This window comes from Juglans regia, chromosome 10 (assembly GCF_001411555.2).
Source record: "Juglans regia cultivar Chandler chromosome 10, Walnut 2.0, whole genome shotgun sequence".
NCBI classification, from domain to species: domain Eukaryota; kingdom Viridiplantae; phylum Streptophyta; class Magnoliopsida; order Fagales; family Juglandaceae; genus Juglans; species Juglans regia.
Window position 1 is genome coordinate 1264479 of NC_049910.1, and position 18333 is coordinate 1282811.

Consider the following 18333-nt stretch of genomic DNA (forward strand, 5'->3'; position numbering starts at 1 on the left):
GTAACCCTCAAACTCCCTCTCTAGTATAGTTTCACCATTTAAATAGAAAACCTTAAAACCATATTTTGTTTGTCATCAATGGTGGTATATCTTGTGTTAGAGACATTTCCTTATTAATTGCCATAGTCTGCTTGAAATGTAAACCGGTGAAGAAGAAAGAACTTATAGTGTATGTTGGCCACAGTTCGGGTTAGCACAAAAGTGTTTGATAAAAGTTCTAAGTGGGATAATGCAGTATCATTCTCTTTTAGTGAAGTATAATCCAAAGACGTGCAAAGAGATGGAAGATAGGGGCATTGACGAAGACGAACATAGGGGTAGAGAGCTGAAAGCCTATTTCTGTGTGGGTGTTTAGAATTGTTTCTTAGTAGTGAAGCCTGTTTCTTGTATTATGTTTTTTCTTACGTGGCAACCACTGAATAGTAGAGGGCTGCTTTTGGGCGTTTCTCCTATTAAAAACCCAGGAGCCCAAATGGGGTTAAGGTATCTGGACGGATTGGAATGAAGAACATGCTCCTCCTCATAAGAGGGAAATGTGGAGTGATCTTGGCCCTGAGCACGATTGATGACCCACATGTGCCTTTTCTCAATAGCCATCCATGAACAGCCCAAAATATATGGATCATGGGCCTTACAAGTTGTCACCTCGACTTCTTACCATCAATTTTTTGCTGATGCGTTGGTCCAAGGCATGCTTGGTTATTCCCTTTATCAAATGGGCCGTCCCAAGGTCACATGGGCCTTTAAACATATGGCCTCAGTTGGTATTTTTTGTCTTTTTATTTCGATTTTCTTCTTCTTTTAGGACCTATTTTTCTGTATAGAATGGATTTCAGAATTAAAGTGTCTAATCATAGAAGAATCTACTTTTTCTTAATATAATCCACATTTTTACAAAATGTTTGTACATTTAGAATTTTTACCTAGCATTACTCTTTCATTATATTATATGGAAAGTCCTCCAAGAATGCAAGAGCAGTTCATATTGATATATATATATATATATAGAGAGAGAGAACATTATGGTCGGTACATTTGAAGTAAGCTTGAGAACAACCTCCAATATAATAAAGCCACATAACCTACCCATTATTGAAGGAATGGTCGTGCACCGCATCGAACCTCGTCTCTCTCTCTTCAAAAATGCAGAAGTTGTTCTCTCCCTCATGCTCGTCTGTCTCACTCGCAAAACCCATCGACGCAACTAAGCCCAAGAGTGGGCACCGAAGCTCCTCTACTCTCTCTCATAGAACCCATCGACGCAACTCTCCCTCTTTACTGTGTATCTTCTTCTATATAAAAATATCTGCTACAGAATCAAGTAGCCTCATTTATTTTGACTTTGTATTCATGTTGCATACTTTTTTTTTTTTTTATTATTAAACATAAAAGAAAAACCCGAAACAAAGCCATCATTTTTCCTTATCTTCATTAACCAGAAACTACACGGCAATGCACATTTTTTTTAATGTTCTCTAATTTCATTTGTCTTTCATGCAATGTAGTGTAAATTGTAATGAAAAAGAGTGTCTCCCAACAACAACTATAATTGGGCATACAGAAAAGGGGCTGTAAAAGCAAACCATGGAGAACGGCGGTGGTGGTTGGTGGCTGACTGAGTCAGGCTGGTGGCTGCGTGGGGCCGGTAGCAGCGTCTGGTGGCGGCAATGTTTGAATGGGTGTGGGAACGTGTGGCCAAGTGAGGTGAAATGCCGAGGGAAAAAATGTTAAGAGATTTTTGGAGAAAATTATGATGAGGTGGTCCTCATATAAGGATTTACTATATTAATAACGTGCCAGTTTCTTATTTGAGGCTGGTTTTCCCACAAAAAGGGTAGGTACCACTTCAAAGCAGTTCTCATATATATAACTATTATAACTTTATGGAGAAAGTACATTGAGCAATGCGTGTTTAGGGACAAAATGTTAATTAGTTGAACCACCTAAAGAGTTGCATAAAGACATATGCTGCCGTTTTTAAATGGAGATTTATAAACAAAACTGTCGCTTTCTTCCATCTTAGAGCATTCACATTGACTTCTTCAAATAACTTTTTATCTCTAAATTTAGCTAACTTTATCAATAGTTGGCCCACATTGAATTAGCCAAACACTTTTCATCCTAAATATTAGCTACGGTAAATTTATCTTTTTCTTCAAATATGAAAAGTACTATTTCATCTTCAAATTAATTGTTTATTAATATCCGTCTCTCTCTCCAGTGTTTCATTTCTCTCTCTTCTTCATTCTTCCTCTCTCGCGTCTCCTTTCTCTATTTTCTTCATCTATTTTTTTTTTCTCTTCTTCTCTTCTTCCCTCTCCCGCATCTCTCCGTTCTTTCTTTTTTTCTAGTTTTTTTTTTTTTTTTCTCATCTTCTCTGTTTTTCTTCTTCCCCATTTTCTTCCCCATATGATTGTTAGACATTATAGGAGGTTATGAAAATAGAATTAATTAAAAAAATAAAAATTAATTATAAAAATAAAAAATAATAATATTTTATTATTATAGAGAGTGTGATGACTAATTCAATATAGACTTTAAGTTTTGAATGATTAGCTAAAAATGAAAAAGTTACATATTCTTTAAAATTTGAAGAGTAAAATAACCAATCCAATGCCAATGCTCTTAGGCTCCAATCACTAACTTTTCATATCCACCTATTATTTGCTGCTTCAAGTCAATACGTTATTATAACAAATTTATTAAAATTGTTGTTTGAATGGGAGAATTTTAATTGAAAAATAAATAGACGTAGGAGATAACTCTACAATATTTATTAAATAAAAATATTTATATAGCTATTTTTTATTCAAAAATTTGAACTTAGAGAAAAGTTTTTGAAGAAGGATTATTGATAAATTAAAGAGAAATTTTATTTATCAATTACTATTCATTCTCACATCTCATAAGTTATATTTATAATTTTTTATAGAGAACTTTTTATAAGATATAAGGATTTTTTTATAAAGTGTGAGGTATAAAATAATGAATAATAATTAATAAAAAAAATAATTTTAAATTAAGATTAAAAAAAAAGAAGAAGAAAAATGTTAGGAGAATGGGCCTCCCTGATGTAACAGGCTAAACCTAACATCATGACTTTAAAATTTTGATTGACGTACTGAGATTTAACTTTTTCAAGGCATACGAAAATTTTAATACGAGATAGTTTAAATAAGATGAATAGGAATAAAAGTTAAAATTTAAATAAAATATTATTTTTTAATATTATTATTATTGAATTTTAAAAAAATTAAATTATTTATTATATTTTATATAAAAATTTAAAAAATTTATAATGATTAGATTAGATAAGATAAGATAAGATAAGATAAAATAAAATAAAATATTTTTTTAATCCAAACCTAATAGTAGAGTTTTGCTTTTACTTTTACTTTGTGGTTCTGATATTTAACGCCATGACGTTTCTATTCCTCAAAATTTTCATACAAAACGCGACTATTTTCTTTGATTTATAAGTTCATTTATTATTATTTTTAAAAAAATAGTACAATTTTTTACACTCAATAAGAGAGAAGAAAAAAGAAGTGGGCCAAAGCCCATGGAGCAGTTTATAGGGCAGTAGAGTAGAGTAGAGTAGTGTAGTGTCCCCACCAAATCACGCACATTTTGTTCTGAGTTTTGAGTAATTTTTATCCATAAAAGAAAGCCCATTTTCGGGAAGCCGAATGACGTTTTAGCCCACGAAGAACTCCACCCCCAACGTGTCTTATTAGCGTGTCGTTCATTTATCTCTCTACCTCTCTCGAAAGAGAGATACAGCACTATAATGACTCTTTCTTGTCCCCTCTGCTTCCTCTGGTTCCAAACGTCGCAAGCCGGCCTTACCCAATCCACACACTCCCAAAATCACAACCATCTCTAGCGAATTCTAGCTCTTATTTTGATTCAGTCGGATGTGTTTGGTTTGAGCTTTGCGATAGTTATAGGCACCGACAAATCCCGATCTGAAGGTGGATTCGAATTCCTTGTTATTTCGGCCTTTTCGTCTTCTGTGTCGGTCGGGTTTTGGGTCTACAATCTTGGGTGTTCGATCTGGTTCTCGGATTTATTTTTTTGGGTTTGTTTCAATCAGAGATTGGCTTCAATTTCTGGGCTCCGTTTGAAATGGTCTATTTCCATTGCTCAATCTCGGTCTGCAACTCCGTTGACCAACCCACAGCCATGGCTGACACGAAATCAAGGCTAAGTAATCCTTTATCGAGGAATAGAAAGGCGCTCCATTCGCCGAGTTCTTCGAAAACCCCAGTTTGTGATCGATCTCGATCGGTGGTAATAGATATAGTAATCCTTATAGCAGTTATTGGCGCTTGCGGGTTTTTGCTGTTCCCTTATATCAGGTTTGTGGCCGTCGAGCTTGTCGGAATTGTTGGAGCGATTGTTTCTTTTGTTAAAGAGGAAGTTTCTACTGCTCCGTTGTTATATGGTTCTATAGGACTTAGCGTTTGTTGTTCTGCACTGGCTGCCTGGATGGTTGTGATATTTACTAGCCGGAAGTGTGGGAATCCGGATTGCAAGGGCCTGAGGAAGGCGGCAGAGTTCGATATTCAGTTGGAAACAGAGGAGTGTGTGAAGAGCTCGTCTAATTTGGTTAAAGATGGAGGAGTGAAGAAGGGTCTATTTGAATTGCCACGCGACCACCACCGGGAATTGGAGGCGGAGCTCAAGAAGATGGCACCCCCCAATGGAAGAGCGGTTCTTGTTTTCCGAGGGAGGTGTGGGTGTTCTGTGGGTAGATTGGAAGTTCCGGGGCCGAAGAAGCATCGGAAGAACAAAAGGTAGAATTGATGCGGTTGGTGTTATTCAACACAGAGGGTAATCGGAATACAGGAATAACCATAATACACAGAGAAGAGCCTTCTCGGGTTAATCTCTTTCGGATCTATATTGTCTTTAAATAAGCTCTTGGCAATAAGTTGTAAGGATTATATACCATTGGTTACGGTGGGGAATATAAGAATCTTTTAGTTTATAAGATTTTTAGGACATAATAAGATCTTTTGATGCTTTATTGATGTTTTTTGCAGGCTATACATGTTCTTAAAGTTAGAAACCTAAAGAATGGGGTATTTTTTTAAAAAAATATATTTAATAATTTCCGGAGACAGTTCCCTTTAAACCCGGCCCCTTCTCTTGTTCTTGAAACTTTCCAAAACTAAATTTAGAACTTTGTGGTACTAAGCATCTTATAATTACGAAGTCAATGTAATGTTGATGTTATGCCCTGCGACAGCACAGAAAGCAGTTCTGTTTGTTGATTGGTGTGTGTATTGTGATTGGACAGGTTTAGATGGGATCCATAACAGGATCACAGACATTGGACGGAAACAGCATGCGTGGCATGATTCATTCCTTCTATCTATGTTTGCACCACACTGCATGGTTAATTATGACTTCCTACCTTATCATTTCATGCTTAGCTTATAATTATTAACAGACTTTTGAAAAGATGTAACTGGCTACCCTAATTCCTTTGATTATCTATGACAGAATTGATCATTTGTGCATTCCCCATTAATCAGTAAGCCATCGAAAAGCTCATCAATTGTCAAAAACATTCTGGAAATGCAGTCTGTGCATGACCACGCTAGATTATTCCGAGGCTTTAATGGAGGGTTGTATGAAATTAATCTTTAAAAGTTCGCGCTTATTCACGAATCAAGCGTTCTTCAATGATGATATATGCTTCGAAGTGTACTGCCTCGTTTTGGTTCCCTACTAATCATGTTAATCCAGGTCCTCATTCTGCATGTAACACACCAAGTTCTTTGATCTTCTCCTTTTGCTGTCAACGTAACACCAAAGTTTATCTTGATTTATAACCCTGTACTGTGGCCATACATTCATTCTTAGTGTCTTGACTGTTTGTGACTATTGCTATCCATGCAATCGAGGCTTAGCTATTTGTGATCATTTATGAACACCTGTTCTGCTTTTTTGTCCATTGGATTTACCAACTTGCCTAGAACAGTGAAAGATATTATATGTACTGCAGATTTTTGATGCAGATGAATATGCAGGTAGATATGTTCCCCATCGTTGGCATGCCTAAGCTTAAGTTATTTTGTATCATCAAGGAAAACACTCTTCGAGTCCTTGTCTAATTTTCATGGTGGCTACAATCATTTTTTTGTTCCTCCAAACCAGGTTTTGTGTCTATTCCTTTCCCCTGAATCAGGCATTAAAGATATTACTCTGTTTTCCACCTTTCTAATAAAAGGTTGGGGGTAGGTGTTTGAATTGTTTGAGATCTTGCACTTTGAGGGTGGTTTTGTCAAGTTGATAATTACTGTGAGTTGATCGGACTCCACTGCAAGTTGTGCGGAGCCATCGGATTTGTGGCGACTGCCATAGTGCAATTAAGTTAACAGGCATGGTTACTGGACTTGAAGAAATTGTTGTGAGGGATGCCATTTCAGAGATGGGAATTGTTCTTTATGGGATGCGAATGGCGATGATGTAACCATACACTATAATAGTTGTAATCTTTAGAGGCGCGAAGAGAGTTTGTTGTTTGAGCTTAGCTCAACCTTCCTCCTCATGAGTCATTATGAAGGGACTGCTACATCTGGGACGGCAAAATGTCCCATTTTTAGTTCCTTACATGTACAGTTATGAAGCCTGATTTACTGGGAAACTTGCTAACGAAAGTGAGCACCTAGGCAGCAGTCATTGGAGGGCCAAGAAAACCTCGAATGACCGACCGACCTTGGTGCTCTCACCTCCTGCTTTCCTCTGTAAAGGAAACTGTTCCTCATTCTTCTAAACGCTTCGGTAACTCCGTGGCAGCTCTCCGGCTACAATTTACATGGGCAGGTTTTAGTAAATTGGCTGCGCTACCCCTACACAAACCAGCGCTTGCTTGGGTTTTAAAATCTAAACCATGTGGGTGCAGTGGCCCAACGTTGCGTGCGATGGATAAAAACCCACATATTTATCCGGTTTTAAATTTTTTTTACGTAAAAAACACGAAAACAAAACAAAAATTAGCACATAATTTTGTCCGGTTTAAAAAAGTTTACGTAAAAAATATGAATTCTGAATTTAAAAAATATTTTGATTGAATAAAATAATATTTTTTTAAATTTGATATTTAGATTTAATCTATCTAAAATTTAAAAAAATTATATTTTATGCGGAAGTAGTAGATAACTTGTAGATGAGTTGCTAGTCGTTACGGCATCTTTGCTTTTTTTTTTTGTTTTTTTTGACGCTTACGGCATCATTTGCTCATTCTATAATATCTAGGGTAGTGATAGGCTTACTACCTATCTACTACCCATCTATTACTTATAGTGTTTTTATTTTTTTATCATTTTATTTTAAGTATTTTTTTAACATCCTTAATCATTAAGAAAAAATTAAAAAAATATATAAATTTACTAATTATCACTTCCTTAACTATTAAGTAAAATAAAAAATTATAAAAAAAATTAAATATAAAAAAAGTAGTAAATAAGTAGTAAGAGGATAGTAAGCCTATCATTTCCCTAATATCTATGATATTGAATCAATTCAGGTGTGAATTTCTTTGTTTTATTGATAATAGGCAAGGATTACCATTAAAGTTGTTCGATTATTCCATTTGAGAAAACGAAAAAATAACTGGCCCCTTGAAAATGCAACTACATATAACTGAAAATCCCATGGTCTGCTTATGATTACACTGAGGCAGAGAGGGAGAGGGAGATAGAGGCTCTCGATACATGCGATTCTTCTCCAGTTCCCTCTAAGGTTTCGATTTACCGATCCCACCGACAACCCTAGCTCGCAGGAATTTCCAACCATCGGCCATCCCATGGATTCCTCGGGGTCGAATCACTTCGACATCATCGAGATTTACCGACGGTACTGCGGTAATTCCTCGCCTTCTTGAATTCTATTTATTTCCAGTTTCAATTTCAGATGATAATCTGATTATTGCTTTCAACTGTAAGGAAATTGATTTCTGGGTTTCTATAATTTTTAATGGGCGTTACATACTTTCTTTAAAGCTGAGTTTCATAGTTAAGCTGCTTCTGGCCGCTGAGAAATGTGGAAAACGGCAATATATTCTTGTATTTCAAAATTTTAGATATTTAACTTTGGGAGGATCCAGAAATTTATCTTTCCCGGGTGAGAGAATTAAATAACGTATATTGTGCTGTATAAAAAATATAAAATATTGTCAACAAATTATATTATCAATATTTTTAACAACTTGTGGATATATGGCATACCTCATTGGAAGTGAAAAATCACAAACTATAGATAGCCGAAAACTCAATATAGGCACCGATTCCTTCTAACTTTCTAAGTTGTGGATGTGAAGAAGAGAGAAAATAAGCAAAAATTAAAGAAAATATTAGAGGGAACTCCAGGGAAAATGGAGAAATGCCAGGCAGAGAAAAGTTCTTATCATTTGTATGATTTTTTATATAATAATTGTTAGTCTAAAATAATAGTTCATATTGTTTATTCGTTTTGTGGACTTTTATTGCAGATCTTAGATCACGGTGTACATATGTTAGTGAGAGAGAGGGCTACAAAGAAGATGATGAATCGCAGATGTCCAACATTTCAAGGGATGCATTGACTCAGTTCTTAAAATTAGTGGAGTCAAGGGTTGATACGGGGTATAAATCTCTATTGCATTTGCAGCTTTTTAAAACATGGAGGTCCCTTAGAAAGTTGGATTAGAGGCTATTTCAGATTAATTTAAGACTTGAACAGCATGCATTTGCCATAGGCATGCATTTTGTGGATGAACTGTTCTGTCAGTTTTGATAATGTTGATTATCGGTATAGTTTCAATGTTCTGAACAGTTTAGAAAATGCTACTGATAAAAGAAAAAAAAAGAAAAAACAGAACAGTTTTGAAAATGTATATCAGTGTAGTTTAAATTTAAACTTATATTGTAACATCTTTTCGGTAAATATGAAAAGAGAGAAAAATTTCTCATTGACTTTCTTTAGGTAATATGACAACAAAATAATATGAAAGCTATTCAAATGTTTTTATGTTGCTATAATCATAACTGTAACTAAGGAAAATAAAATAGGTTCTGGGAACCGAGATAGAATGCATACTTGAGAAATGTGTATATGAACGTAGTTGTATGCCATTGAGCCTTTTTTCTGCTATTGTGTTTACTTCAACAGGATTTCAATTTTTGATGAACTTGTGATGCTCATTTCACGGCTAGTCTTGATGGTGAGTTTTCATTTCTTTGAAGTTCTTTAATGATATTTTAAAATAAGCAATTGTTTTCTTGTAAAATAAAATATGCATTGGCATCTCATATGAAGTGCTTTTAGATTTTTTTACTATTGGTATGTGGGATGTGTATTGTAGTTTGTTGATTTGCATGTTGTGATTCTACCTCGCCCCTTTTGTTCTTGTTTTATATAGGTAGATTTTTCTGAGTTCTCCCGCTTCTATGATTTTGTTTTCTTCATGTGCCGTGAAAATGGTCAAAAGAACATCAGTAAGTTTTTGACACTTTTCCACGATTTCCTATAATATTCTTACTGGATATCTATTGAAATAAGTTCTATAACATACAGGAGATATGCATCGCAGATTTTTGTTATGAGGCTTCTCCTTTTTTTAACCTTTTTTTGGGGGGTGAATGGTTTACAGCTGTAAGCAAGGCAGTTACTGCATGGAGGTTAGTCTTGGCTGGGAGATTTCGACTGCTTAATCAATGGTGTGACTTTGTTGAGGTAATTAAAGTCTAATGTTGGAAGTTTGCCATGCTTTTCTATTTATACAGATTTGATGCACAAGAAATTTCAGCATAATAAAATCAGCTGTAATGCTAGCTTATGGTAATTCCTTATTACATAGCTAGATTATGGTAATTTGAAACGGTTGAGATTAATCAGGTAGTAATTTGGAACATTTATTATATCCTATGATACCCTTATTGAGCTCACATAAATGCTTTGTTCGTGATAATTTGTGCATGCCAATTGCTATGATTGGGAACAGTAGTAGTCCCTCATGTAGGGCATACCAGCATTGGTTATGTTATGTACACAATAATTTTAAAGTTAGGAATACTCTACATGTTAATGGATTTGATTTATTATAGATTATAACTTCCATTATTACTGTTATTATTATCTTTGTTGTGCATTTCTTCTAAAAACTAACCTATTGAATTTCATCTAGAAAAATCAACGACATAACATCTCTGAGGATACTTGGCAGCAAGTTTTAGCTTTCAGCCGGTGTGTACATGAAAATCTGGAAGGTTATGATCCTGAAGGTACTAATATTCACCAGATTTTTTACTTACTAAAAAAAAAATATTTACCAGATTTTTTGTTCTCGGAAGACAATCATGGCATAATGCATATAGTACATTTTATCTCTTCTTTGTGACAGATGTTGTATAATAGTTGTGATTGTGTTAGTAGATGACTTTTGTGTGTTAAGTAGTAGTAGTAGTGGCCTTTTAAAATGAAAAGTTACACTCAAATGCTCACCTTTTGAAACTAGGGTCTTAAAACCCAAAAGTATCAGGCCACAAGGGTATATATATATGACATATTTCACCTTAAAATGAACAGTTTCCGTAACTGTTTATGATATGAATGGTGCATACAATAATACGAGAGTTATGAATAAATGGTGGCAAACAACAGCATCCTATTGTTATGTCCTTTAACTTCCACCTTATTTTGACTTCTATGTTTTACTATATTGGCTTGGTAGAGGGACTTGGGGCCATCTATATAGAAGGAGAAAAAGGTAATGCCTAACCTTTTTTTCTTCTCTTTTTCCAGGTGCTTGGCCTGTTCTAATAGATGACTTTGTTGAGCATATGTACAGGTTTGCCAAATAATGAATTCTTTCTCTCAGTGTGAATGTCAATCGATACATGATTCCCAAACTTTATTTGTAGCTTACTCATCAAAAACAAAAATTGTTTGTAGTGTACATCTTTGAAATGTTGCTTCATCAACTTTTCAAATACTTACTCCGTTTAGACCATGAATATATCTCAATTCTTAAACCCAACCCCATGAAAGCCTTTGTCCAACTATTGGGTTCAGCCTTCCTGACACAATGCTCACTGTCTTTGGGTTTGAGACAAGTGTTCGCATGCATGTGACTAAGCCTATATATTGTTTGTCTGAAAACTTAAAACACTCTCCTTTCTCCTTTTGTGGGAGTAGCTTGGTAAAGTGATAGGTCCCAACACATATAATATAATTGGTAATAAAAATGGTTCTCTTCGGGTGAGAATGTACCTCAATTAGAATGCAAATAATTCCTGCCTTTTTCATTGATAATCTGGGCTACTTAAATAAGTAAGCCACTTACAAGAAATCCGGAATTGAGGGAAAACTGATAGCTAATTACTTGAAACCCGACTTGCATGTAAAACAGAATAACATAAAAACAGAACAACGTAAAACAGAACACGCCCACGTAAAACAGAGCATTACAACGGAAATAAAAAACAACGGAAATAAAACTACGTAAAACTCGCAGTCTGCAACTGCATGTGACCCAGTACCGCATGCGACCCAGTCAAGCTTCCTTCTTCACGTTCCTTTCTTCATGTGCCAATTACGTCCACTACGTCCCACGTTCCACTACGTATGTCGCATGCCTTGTTATCCCAGATATTTTGGATTTGGCCTACGGGCCCTTGCTGACTTTCGTGGTTTATCAATACCCCCCCCATTACGTGGATCCTTGTCCTCAAGGTCCATGTCTGGAAACATCTCCGACAGCTGTTTTGTAGGTTCCCAGGTTGCCTCTTCTGTTGGAAGATTTTTCCAATGAACCAAACTTTCTTCTACAATTTGAGCCCCTTGTTTTATCCAGCGGTGATCTAAAATAGACTGAGGTTCCAACATGACGACTCCATCATCAGTGAATGGTGGCAACTCCGTGTTGTGTTGTATGCTGTCATCGTGAGTGTTGTACCGTTTGAGTAGCGAGACATGAAAGACGGGATGGACGCGTGACCCTTCTGGTAATTGAAGCTTATAGGCGATTGATCCGATTTTTTGCAAAATTTTATAAGGGCCATAGAAGTAGCTAGCCAATTTCTGATGAACTCTTTTAAAAACGTTTGCTGGCGATAGGGGTGTAGTTTTAGAAGCACTAAGTGTCAACCTCGAACGACACTTCTCTTCTCTTTTGATTTGCGAATTGTTTCATTCGGTTAACCGAGCGTGCAAGATTGGACTTGAGTTGTTGCAATAATTGATCTCGGTTCAGTAATTGTCGATCAACTTCGTGCACTGGTGAGAAGCCTTCATTGTATGATGGAATGGTGGGTGGCAATCTTCCATATAGTGCTTGGAAAGGAGTCATTCCCGTCGATATATGATACGTGGTGTTGTACCAGTACTCAGCCCAAGGTAAATAGAAGCTCCATTTTCGTGGCCACTGGTTTACAAAGCATCTGAGGTATTGTTCAACGCAGCGATTGATGACTTCCGTTTGGCTATCGGTCTGTGGGTGATATGCGGAGCTAAGCTTCAGTTTGGTGCCTGACATTTTGAAGAATTCTTGCCAAAAGTTGCTTACAAAAATGGGATCGCGGTCACTGACGATTGATCTGGGCATTCCGTGTAGCTTCATAATGCCTTCCACAAATTTTTCTGCGACACCTTTAGCTGTAAATGGATGTGTCAAAGTTAGGAAGTGGGCTGACTTACTGAGCTTGTCGACGACTACCATGATGGTATCCTTGCCTTGCGAAGTTGGTAATCCTTCAATAAAATCAAGTGTGATGTCGTCCCATACTTGGCATGGAATAGGTAGGGGTTGTAAGAGTCCTGCCGGCGCCAAGGTTTCTGATTTAATTTTCTGGCATACCGCGCAACATTTAATATACTCTTGGACTGATTTGAGCATCCCTGGCCAATAAAATTGTTGCCCCAATTTTTTGTAGGTGCGCAGAATGCCAGAATGGCCGCCCACCTTGGTGTCATGCATCTCGTGAAGAAGTTTGGTCCGTAAGGTAGGATCAGCTGGAACTATCACCTTATTCTTGTAACGCAGTAGGCCATTGCGCCACACGTAGTGTTCGTTGGATTGGTTGGTTGCTACACGGCCCATGGACTGGATATAAGGGTCCTCCCGTGCTGCTTGTTTAATCTCTTCCCATAAGTCAACTTGAGAAAAAAATATATTATGGAGGACGGGGCTTCCTTGCTTCTGTGAGAGGGCATCGGCTGCAGAGTTTTCACGTCCTGGGCGATATGTTATTTCATAGTCATAGCCTAAAAGTTTGGCTATCCATTTTTGTTGCTCCGGTGTGGTGATGCGTTGCTCTAGAAAATACTTTAGGCTTCTTTGGTCTGTTTGAATATAGAATTTCCTGCCCAGTAGATAAGGACGCCATAGCCGGATTGCCTCCACAATTGCTAACATTTCCTTGGCGTATGTGGACCAAGACTTCTTTGCCACTCCAAGTGCCCGACTCATGAAGGCCACTGGTCTGCCTTGCTGCGCTAATACCGCTCCAATCCCTTCGCCCGATGCATCCGCTTCAATAGTGAAATTATCGTTGAAGTTGGGCATTGCAAGTATTGGTGTGGTTGTCATGGCCTGTTTTAGAGCAACAAAGGCAGCTTCTGCTTCCTCATGCCACCCGAATTGGCCCTTCTTAAGGAGATTGGTGAGGGTCCGTGCAACAATGCCATAATTTTTGACAAATTTTCTGTAGTATCCTGTTAACCCCAAAAAACCACGTAACTCGGAAATGTTAAAGGGTCGTGGCCATGCCACCATCGCGGCAATTTTGCTATCGTCGACTTTTACTCCTTGACTGGTGACAATATGCCCCAGGTACTCCAACTCTTGTTGTCCAAAAGCACATTTGCTAGCTTTGACAAAGAATTGTTGCTGTTTTAGTATCATCAACGCCTGTTTAACATGCAACAAGTGCTTGTCCCAAGTAGGACTATAAACTAATATATCATCGAAGAAAACTAGTATGAATTTTCTAAGATGAGGACGAAATATTGAGTTCATGATAGCCTGAAAAGTTGAAGGTGCATTGCATAGGCCGAAATATTCGTAATGTCCATTATGAGTGCGGAAAGTGGTTTTTTGAATATCCGGGGGATTCACTCGTACCTGATGGTATCCGGCCCTTAGATCCAGTTTCGTAAAGTACGATGCACCATAGAGTTCGTCCAGCATATCATCTACTGTGGGAATGGGGAAGCGATCTTTTATGGTGGCAGCGTTAAGTGCACGATAGTCTGTGCAAAAACGCCAATTCCCATCATTCTTTTTCACTAGAAGAACTGGTGATGAGAAGGGGCTTGTACTGGGTCGGATGAGGCCTGAGTTTAACATATTTTGAACTTGCTTCTCTATTTCTTCCTTTTGATAGTATGCATACCGATATGGTCTGACATTAACCGGCTCCGTTCCTTCTTTGAGTGTGATGAAATGGTCTATCTCTCTGGCTGGTGGTAAACTTGAGGGCTCTTGAAATAGTTCTGAAAATTCTTGTAATATTTCCTGCACCTCAGGATGTATTTCTTCGGTTGATCCCTTAGTATTGACTTGTAAGCAGATGGCAAAAATTGTGTGGCTCTGGTGAGCCTCTTTGGATAGCTCTTTCATTGATGCATCTGTTATGTTTTCTCTGTTAGCCCCTTGCAACCGTCTGGTCTGGTTCTCCCAAAGGAACTCCATGGTCAACTGTTTGCAATTGCACACCATGGATCCTAACATTTCCAGCCATTGGATTCCCAATACTAAATCCAGCCCGATTAGAGGAAGGGAATAGAGAGTTAAGGAAAAAACAGTGCCTTGCAAGTCCACCCGTACCTGGTCGAAACGCCCTTGGCACTTCAGTTTGTCGCCATTAGCTATTCGCATGTTGAAAGTCTCGGTTGGCGCCACTGGTAGACGCAACCTGTTAGCCAATCGCTCACTGATGAAGTTGTGGGTTGACCCACTGTTGATTAATACGACGATGTTATGAGAGCCGATTTTAGCAGCTACCCGCATGGTTTTGGGTGCGGTAAACCCTGCTAACGCATGCAGTGTGATTTCGGGTTCAGGAGGTTCCTCGTGTGTCTCTTCCGTTGGCTATTCTACGTTCCCCTCATCGCCCAATAGATTGCTATTTTCCTCGCAATTCTCCAGCATGAGTATCCGTGGGCCCTGGCATTTGTGTCCTGCAGTGAAACGGTCATTACAATTGAAGCATAAATTTTGAGCTCGTCTCCTCTGCATTTCGTCCCATGTAAGCCGTCGCACGGGAACGGTAGGGCTTGGTGGTGCTGCCCGATTAGTAGGTGGAAGAGCTAAGGGAGCTCGTGTTGTTGGTGCAGGTCTTACAAATCTCCTTTGTCTAGCCAATTGATCATCCTTCATTCTTGCTAAACTAATGGCTTCTTTGAGTGTTTGGGGCTTAAACATCCGTATACCATCCGAGATGTCCATCTTTAAGCCCCCCATAAAAGTACCTACAAGAGCTCTTTGCGTCCATCCGTGAACTCGATTGCCCAAGCGCTCGAATTCTCGCTGGTAATCCCGCAAAGAACCAACCTGCCTTATTCTTGAAAGGGCTTCATCAAAATCTTCACATTCTGACGGCCCAAAGCGAGCCCAGAGTTCGTCTTCAAAGTTTGCCCATGAGAGAGCGTGACCTTCTTCTCGGAGTGTCCTGCGGATCCATTGCCACCATTGGTTAGCCTCTCCTTCCAAGTGATAAGAAGCCAAAGAAACTCTTTGGGCTTCAGGAGTATTTTGGAACTCGAAGAATTGATTCACACGATTGAACCACTCCGTCGGATCATCCCCTGAAAATCGAGGAAATTCAAGTTTTGCTGTTTTGGAGGATACCACCATCCGTCCCCCATCATTGCCTTCTCAATGGTGGTTAGGAATTTCCTGGTTGACAAGCAAGACATCGGAAAGGCGATTGAGAGTTTCCTCCACTTGACGAAGCCTCTCGGCCAAGCCGAGCTCCATCCTGTGTAACCCATCTTGCACTCCCCCTAGCCCGACTTCCAATTGCTCGATACGTTCTTTATTGGTTCCCATTTAAAACCTGGCTCTGAGGCCAATGATAGGTCCCAACACAGATAATATAATTGGTAATAAAAATGATTCTCTTCGGGTGAGAATGTACCTCAATTAGAATGCAAATAATTCCTGCCTTTTTCATTGATAATCTGGGCTACTTAAATAAGTAAGCCACTTACAAGAAATCCGGAATTGAGGGAAAACTGATAGCTAATTACTTGAAACCCGACTTGCATGTAAAATAGAATAACATAAAAACAGAACAACGTAAAACAGAACAAGCCCACGTAAAACAAAGCATTACAACGGAAATAAAAAACAACGGAAATAAAACTACGTAAAACTCGCAGTCTGCAACTGCATGTCACCCAGTACCGCATGCGACCCAGTCAAGCTTCCTTCTTCATGTGCCAATTACGTCCACTACGTCCCACGTTCCACTACGTATGTTGCATGTCTTGTTATCCCAGATATTTCGGATTTGGCCTACGGGCCCTTGCTGACTTTTGTGGTTTATCATAAAGTGATATTGAGCAAAGGATGATACGGGGTGCACTTATAAATATATGTACCTGGTATCTTCAATTGTCATATACATTGAGATTAAGATGGAAAAGGAAAAGGAGTCTATCCAAGGAGGCCATTTTCAATGGGAAAATTTTGAGTTCCTCAGATATATTAAAAATGACCTTGGAGCCATACATAAACTTGAGAAAGCGGTTGATGTGAGTGTTCTGCTTCAAGATATGCATTCGTTGGAATTGTTAATTTTTCAATTCTGTTCAAATGAGCTCCAGCTTAGGCACCTCAAGAATGGGATGAAGCTGAGGTTATAGGTTCAAAAACCATGAAAAGGCATGTGTAACCTAAAGGCAAAAAAAGAAAAAAGAAAACATTTTTAAGTCTCTAGTTATATATATGTGTGTGGATATTATGAAAAGGGACGGTACCCCACTTTAACTCTCTAGTTATATTTTGGGAGTTCACAGACACGCATGGAAAATAAAGCTTCCACTGGAGTTCATTCTAAGGTTTTGAGGTCCGGTGATGGACCATTGTATTATATAGGTCTCTTCTACGGCAGTTGTACTTTTGTTTTAGATGAAGACTGTGCAAGGACATCATAATGCACAGGGAAGGGGGAGAAACATTTTTGTACTCAGAAGATTGTTTTTTTTATTGAGTAATGTCGTTCTTTCTGCTTTTGTTAATTTGGGATCTCAGATAATTAATAACCTTGTCTTTTTTGCCTTGCAGGGTCTCGGGAACTAATGATAACACTAACTTCTTCTGTAACTGTGGTGATTTAGAATCCCAGTCTTCCGAACTCGATGACCCTCTTCCTGGTATGTTCAATCAATTGCAAAGTAGTAGTTGACCTCAATTGTCCTCTGAAGGAGAGTTTCAGGATTGTATGGGATAAAATATATTTGTGGTCCCATAACTCAGTGGTTTTGTCACAGGATTGAAAGATTTTCCTGGTTTGAAGAGGAAATTACCTGAGGACCTTCAACAAGATGAATTGGAGCCCTCAACTATCGGCTACCCTCATTCAACAGACCTGGATCCTGTTTTGAGTTTCAAGAGAATCAGGCTGACTTGTCACAAACCAGCAAACTGGGCGGATAATCCACATGGGAATAATACCACAGATGATTGCATGGAAATTGTTAGACATAACAGTCCATTGTGTTCTTCCAAGTCTCCATGTGCAGTTGAAGGTTGTTTGTCAAAAGGCTTTGCAGGGCTTTTCTCAACACGTGCCTATTTGCGGTTTAATCGAGAAAGGAGAGTTTCCTGAACAGAGCTCCTAGCCACCTGAGTTGCAATGGAGAAATATTTCATTGGGGGTTGATATATTTGGATACACGTATCTGTATGGCTTTGGGATATAATCATACACACACACACACACATATATATATATATATGTACGTATATATCATCTTAAATCTTTTGACCGTTCTTATTGTTTGTTTGTGAGTATTTAAATGCTCTTCTTTCGGGATGTGGAAATCAATACGAGGTTGTGTTTCTGTCTTTCAATAATCAATTACTATACACAAAATATTTCGAATATCCAAGCACAAATGATATTTTGATTGTTTTTCCCACACTATGGTGCAATTTTTTAAATTTGTTGATTGCCTAAGCTATCATGTATATAAAGGATTTTTTAACATCTTTTGCTTGATCACGTGAAAATTGAATTAAATTTCTGAGTTTCTCAGTCTTGAATTTCTTTGGGATAAGATTAAAAAAACAAAGGAAAATATGAAAGTTATTTTTAGGAGTTTTGTTATTTAAAA

The 18333-nt window shown here is 37.9% G+C and overlaps 2 protein-coding genes across 2 annotated transcripts; both read left to right on the forward strand.

Moving 5' to 3' along the window:
• Positions 1 to 3753: 3753 nt before the first annotated feature.
• LOC108987501 (uncharacterized protein At5g19025-like) lies at positions 3754 to 5934 on the forward strand. The gene is made up of 3 exons (XM_018960426.2): positions 3754 to 4799; positions 5306 to 5403; positions 5512 to 5934. The coding sequence occupies exons 1-2, from the start codon at positions 4129 to 4131 to the stop codon at positions 5322 to 5324; spliced, it is 690 nt and encodes a 229-aa protein (XP_018815971.2). The 5' UTR covers positions 3754 to 4128; the 3' UTR covers positions 5325 to 5403; positions 5512 to 5934.
• A 1625-nt stretch (positions 5935 to 7559) lies between these two features.
• Positions 7560 to 17993, forward strand: LOC108987500 (DCN1-like protein 3). Its single transcript, XM_018960425.2, has 9 exons — positions 7560 to 7877; positions 8504 to 8636; positions 9163 to 9214; positions 9413 to 9488; positions 9644 to 9726; positions 10178 to 10274; positions 10795 to 10840; positions 17282 to 17370; positions 17488 to 17993. The coding sequence occupies exons 1-9, from the start codon at positions 7820 to 7822 to the stop codon at positions 17823 to 17825; spliced, it is 972 nt and encodes a 323-aa protein (XP_018815970.1). The 5' UTR covers positions 7560 to 7819; the 3' UTR covers positions 17826 to 17993.
• The last annotated feature ends 340 nt before the right edge of the window (positions 17994 to 18333 follow it).

Coding starts and splice junctions, on each gene's coding strand:
- LOC108987501 (XM_018960426.2), top strand. CDS start 4,129: ATGGTCTATTTCCATTGCTCAATCTCGGTCTGCAACTCCGTTGACCAA.
- LOC108987500 (XM_018960425.2), top strand. CDS start 7,820: ATGGATTCCTCGGGGTCGAATCACTTCGACATCATCGAGATTTACCGA. Junction 9,215..9,412: donor TTTCACGGCTAGTCTTGATG/GTGAGTTTTCAT, acceptor TGTTTTATATAG/GTAGATTTTTCTGAGTTCTC. Junction 17,371..17,487: donor ACTCGATGACCCTCTTCCTG/GTATGTTCAATC, acceptor GTTTTGTCACAG/GATTGAAAGATTTTCCTGGT.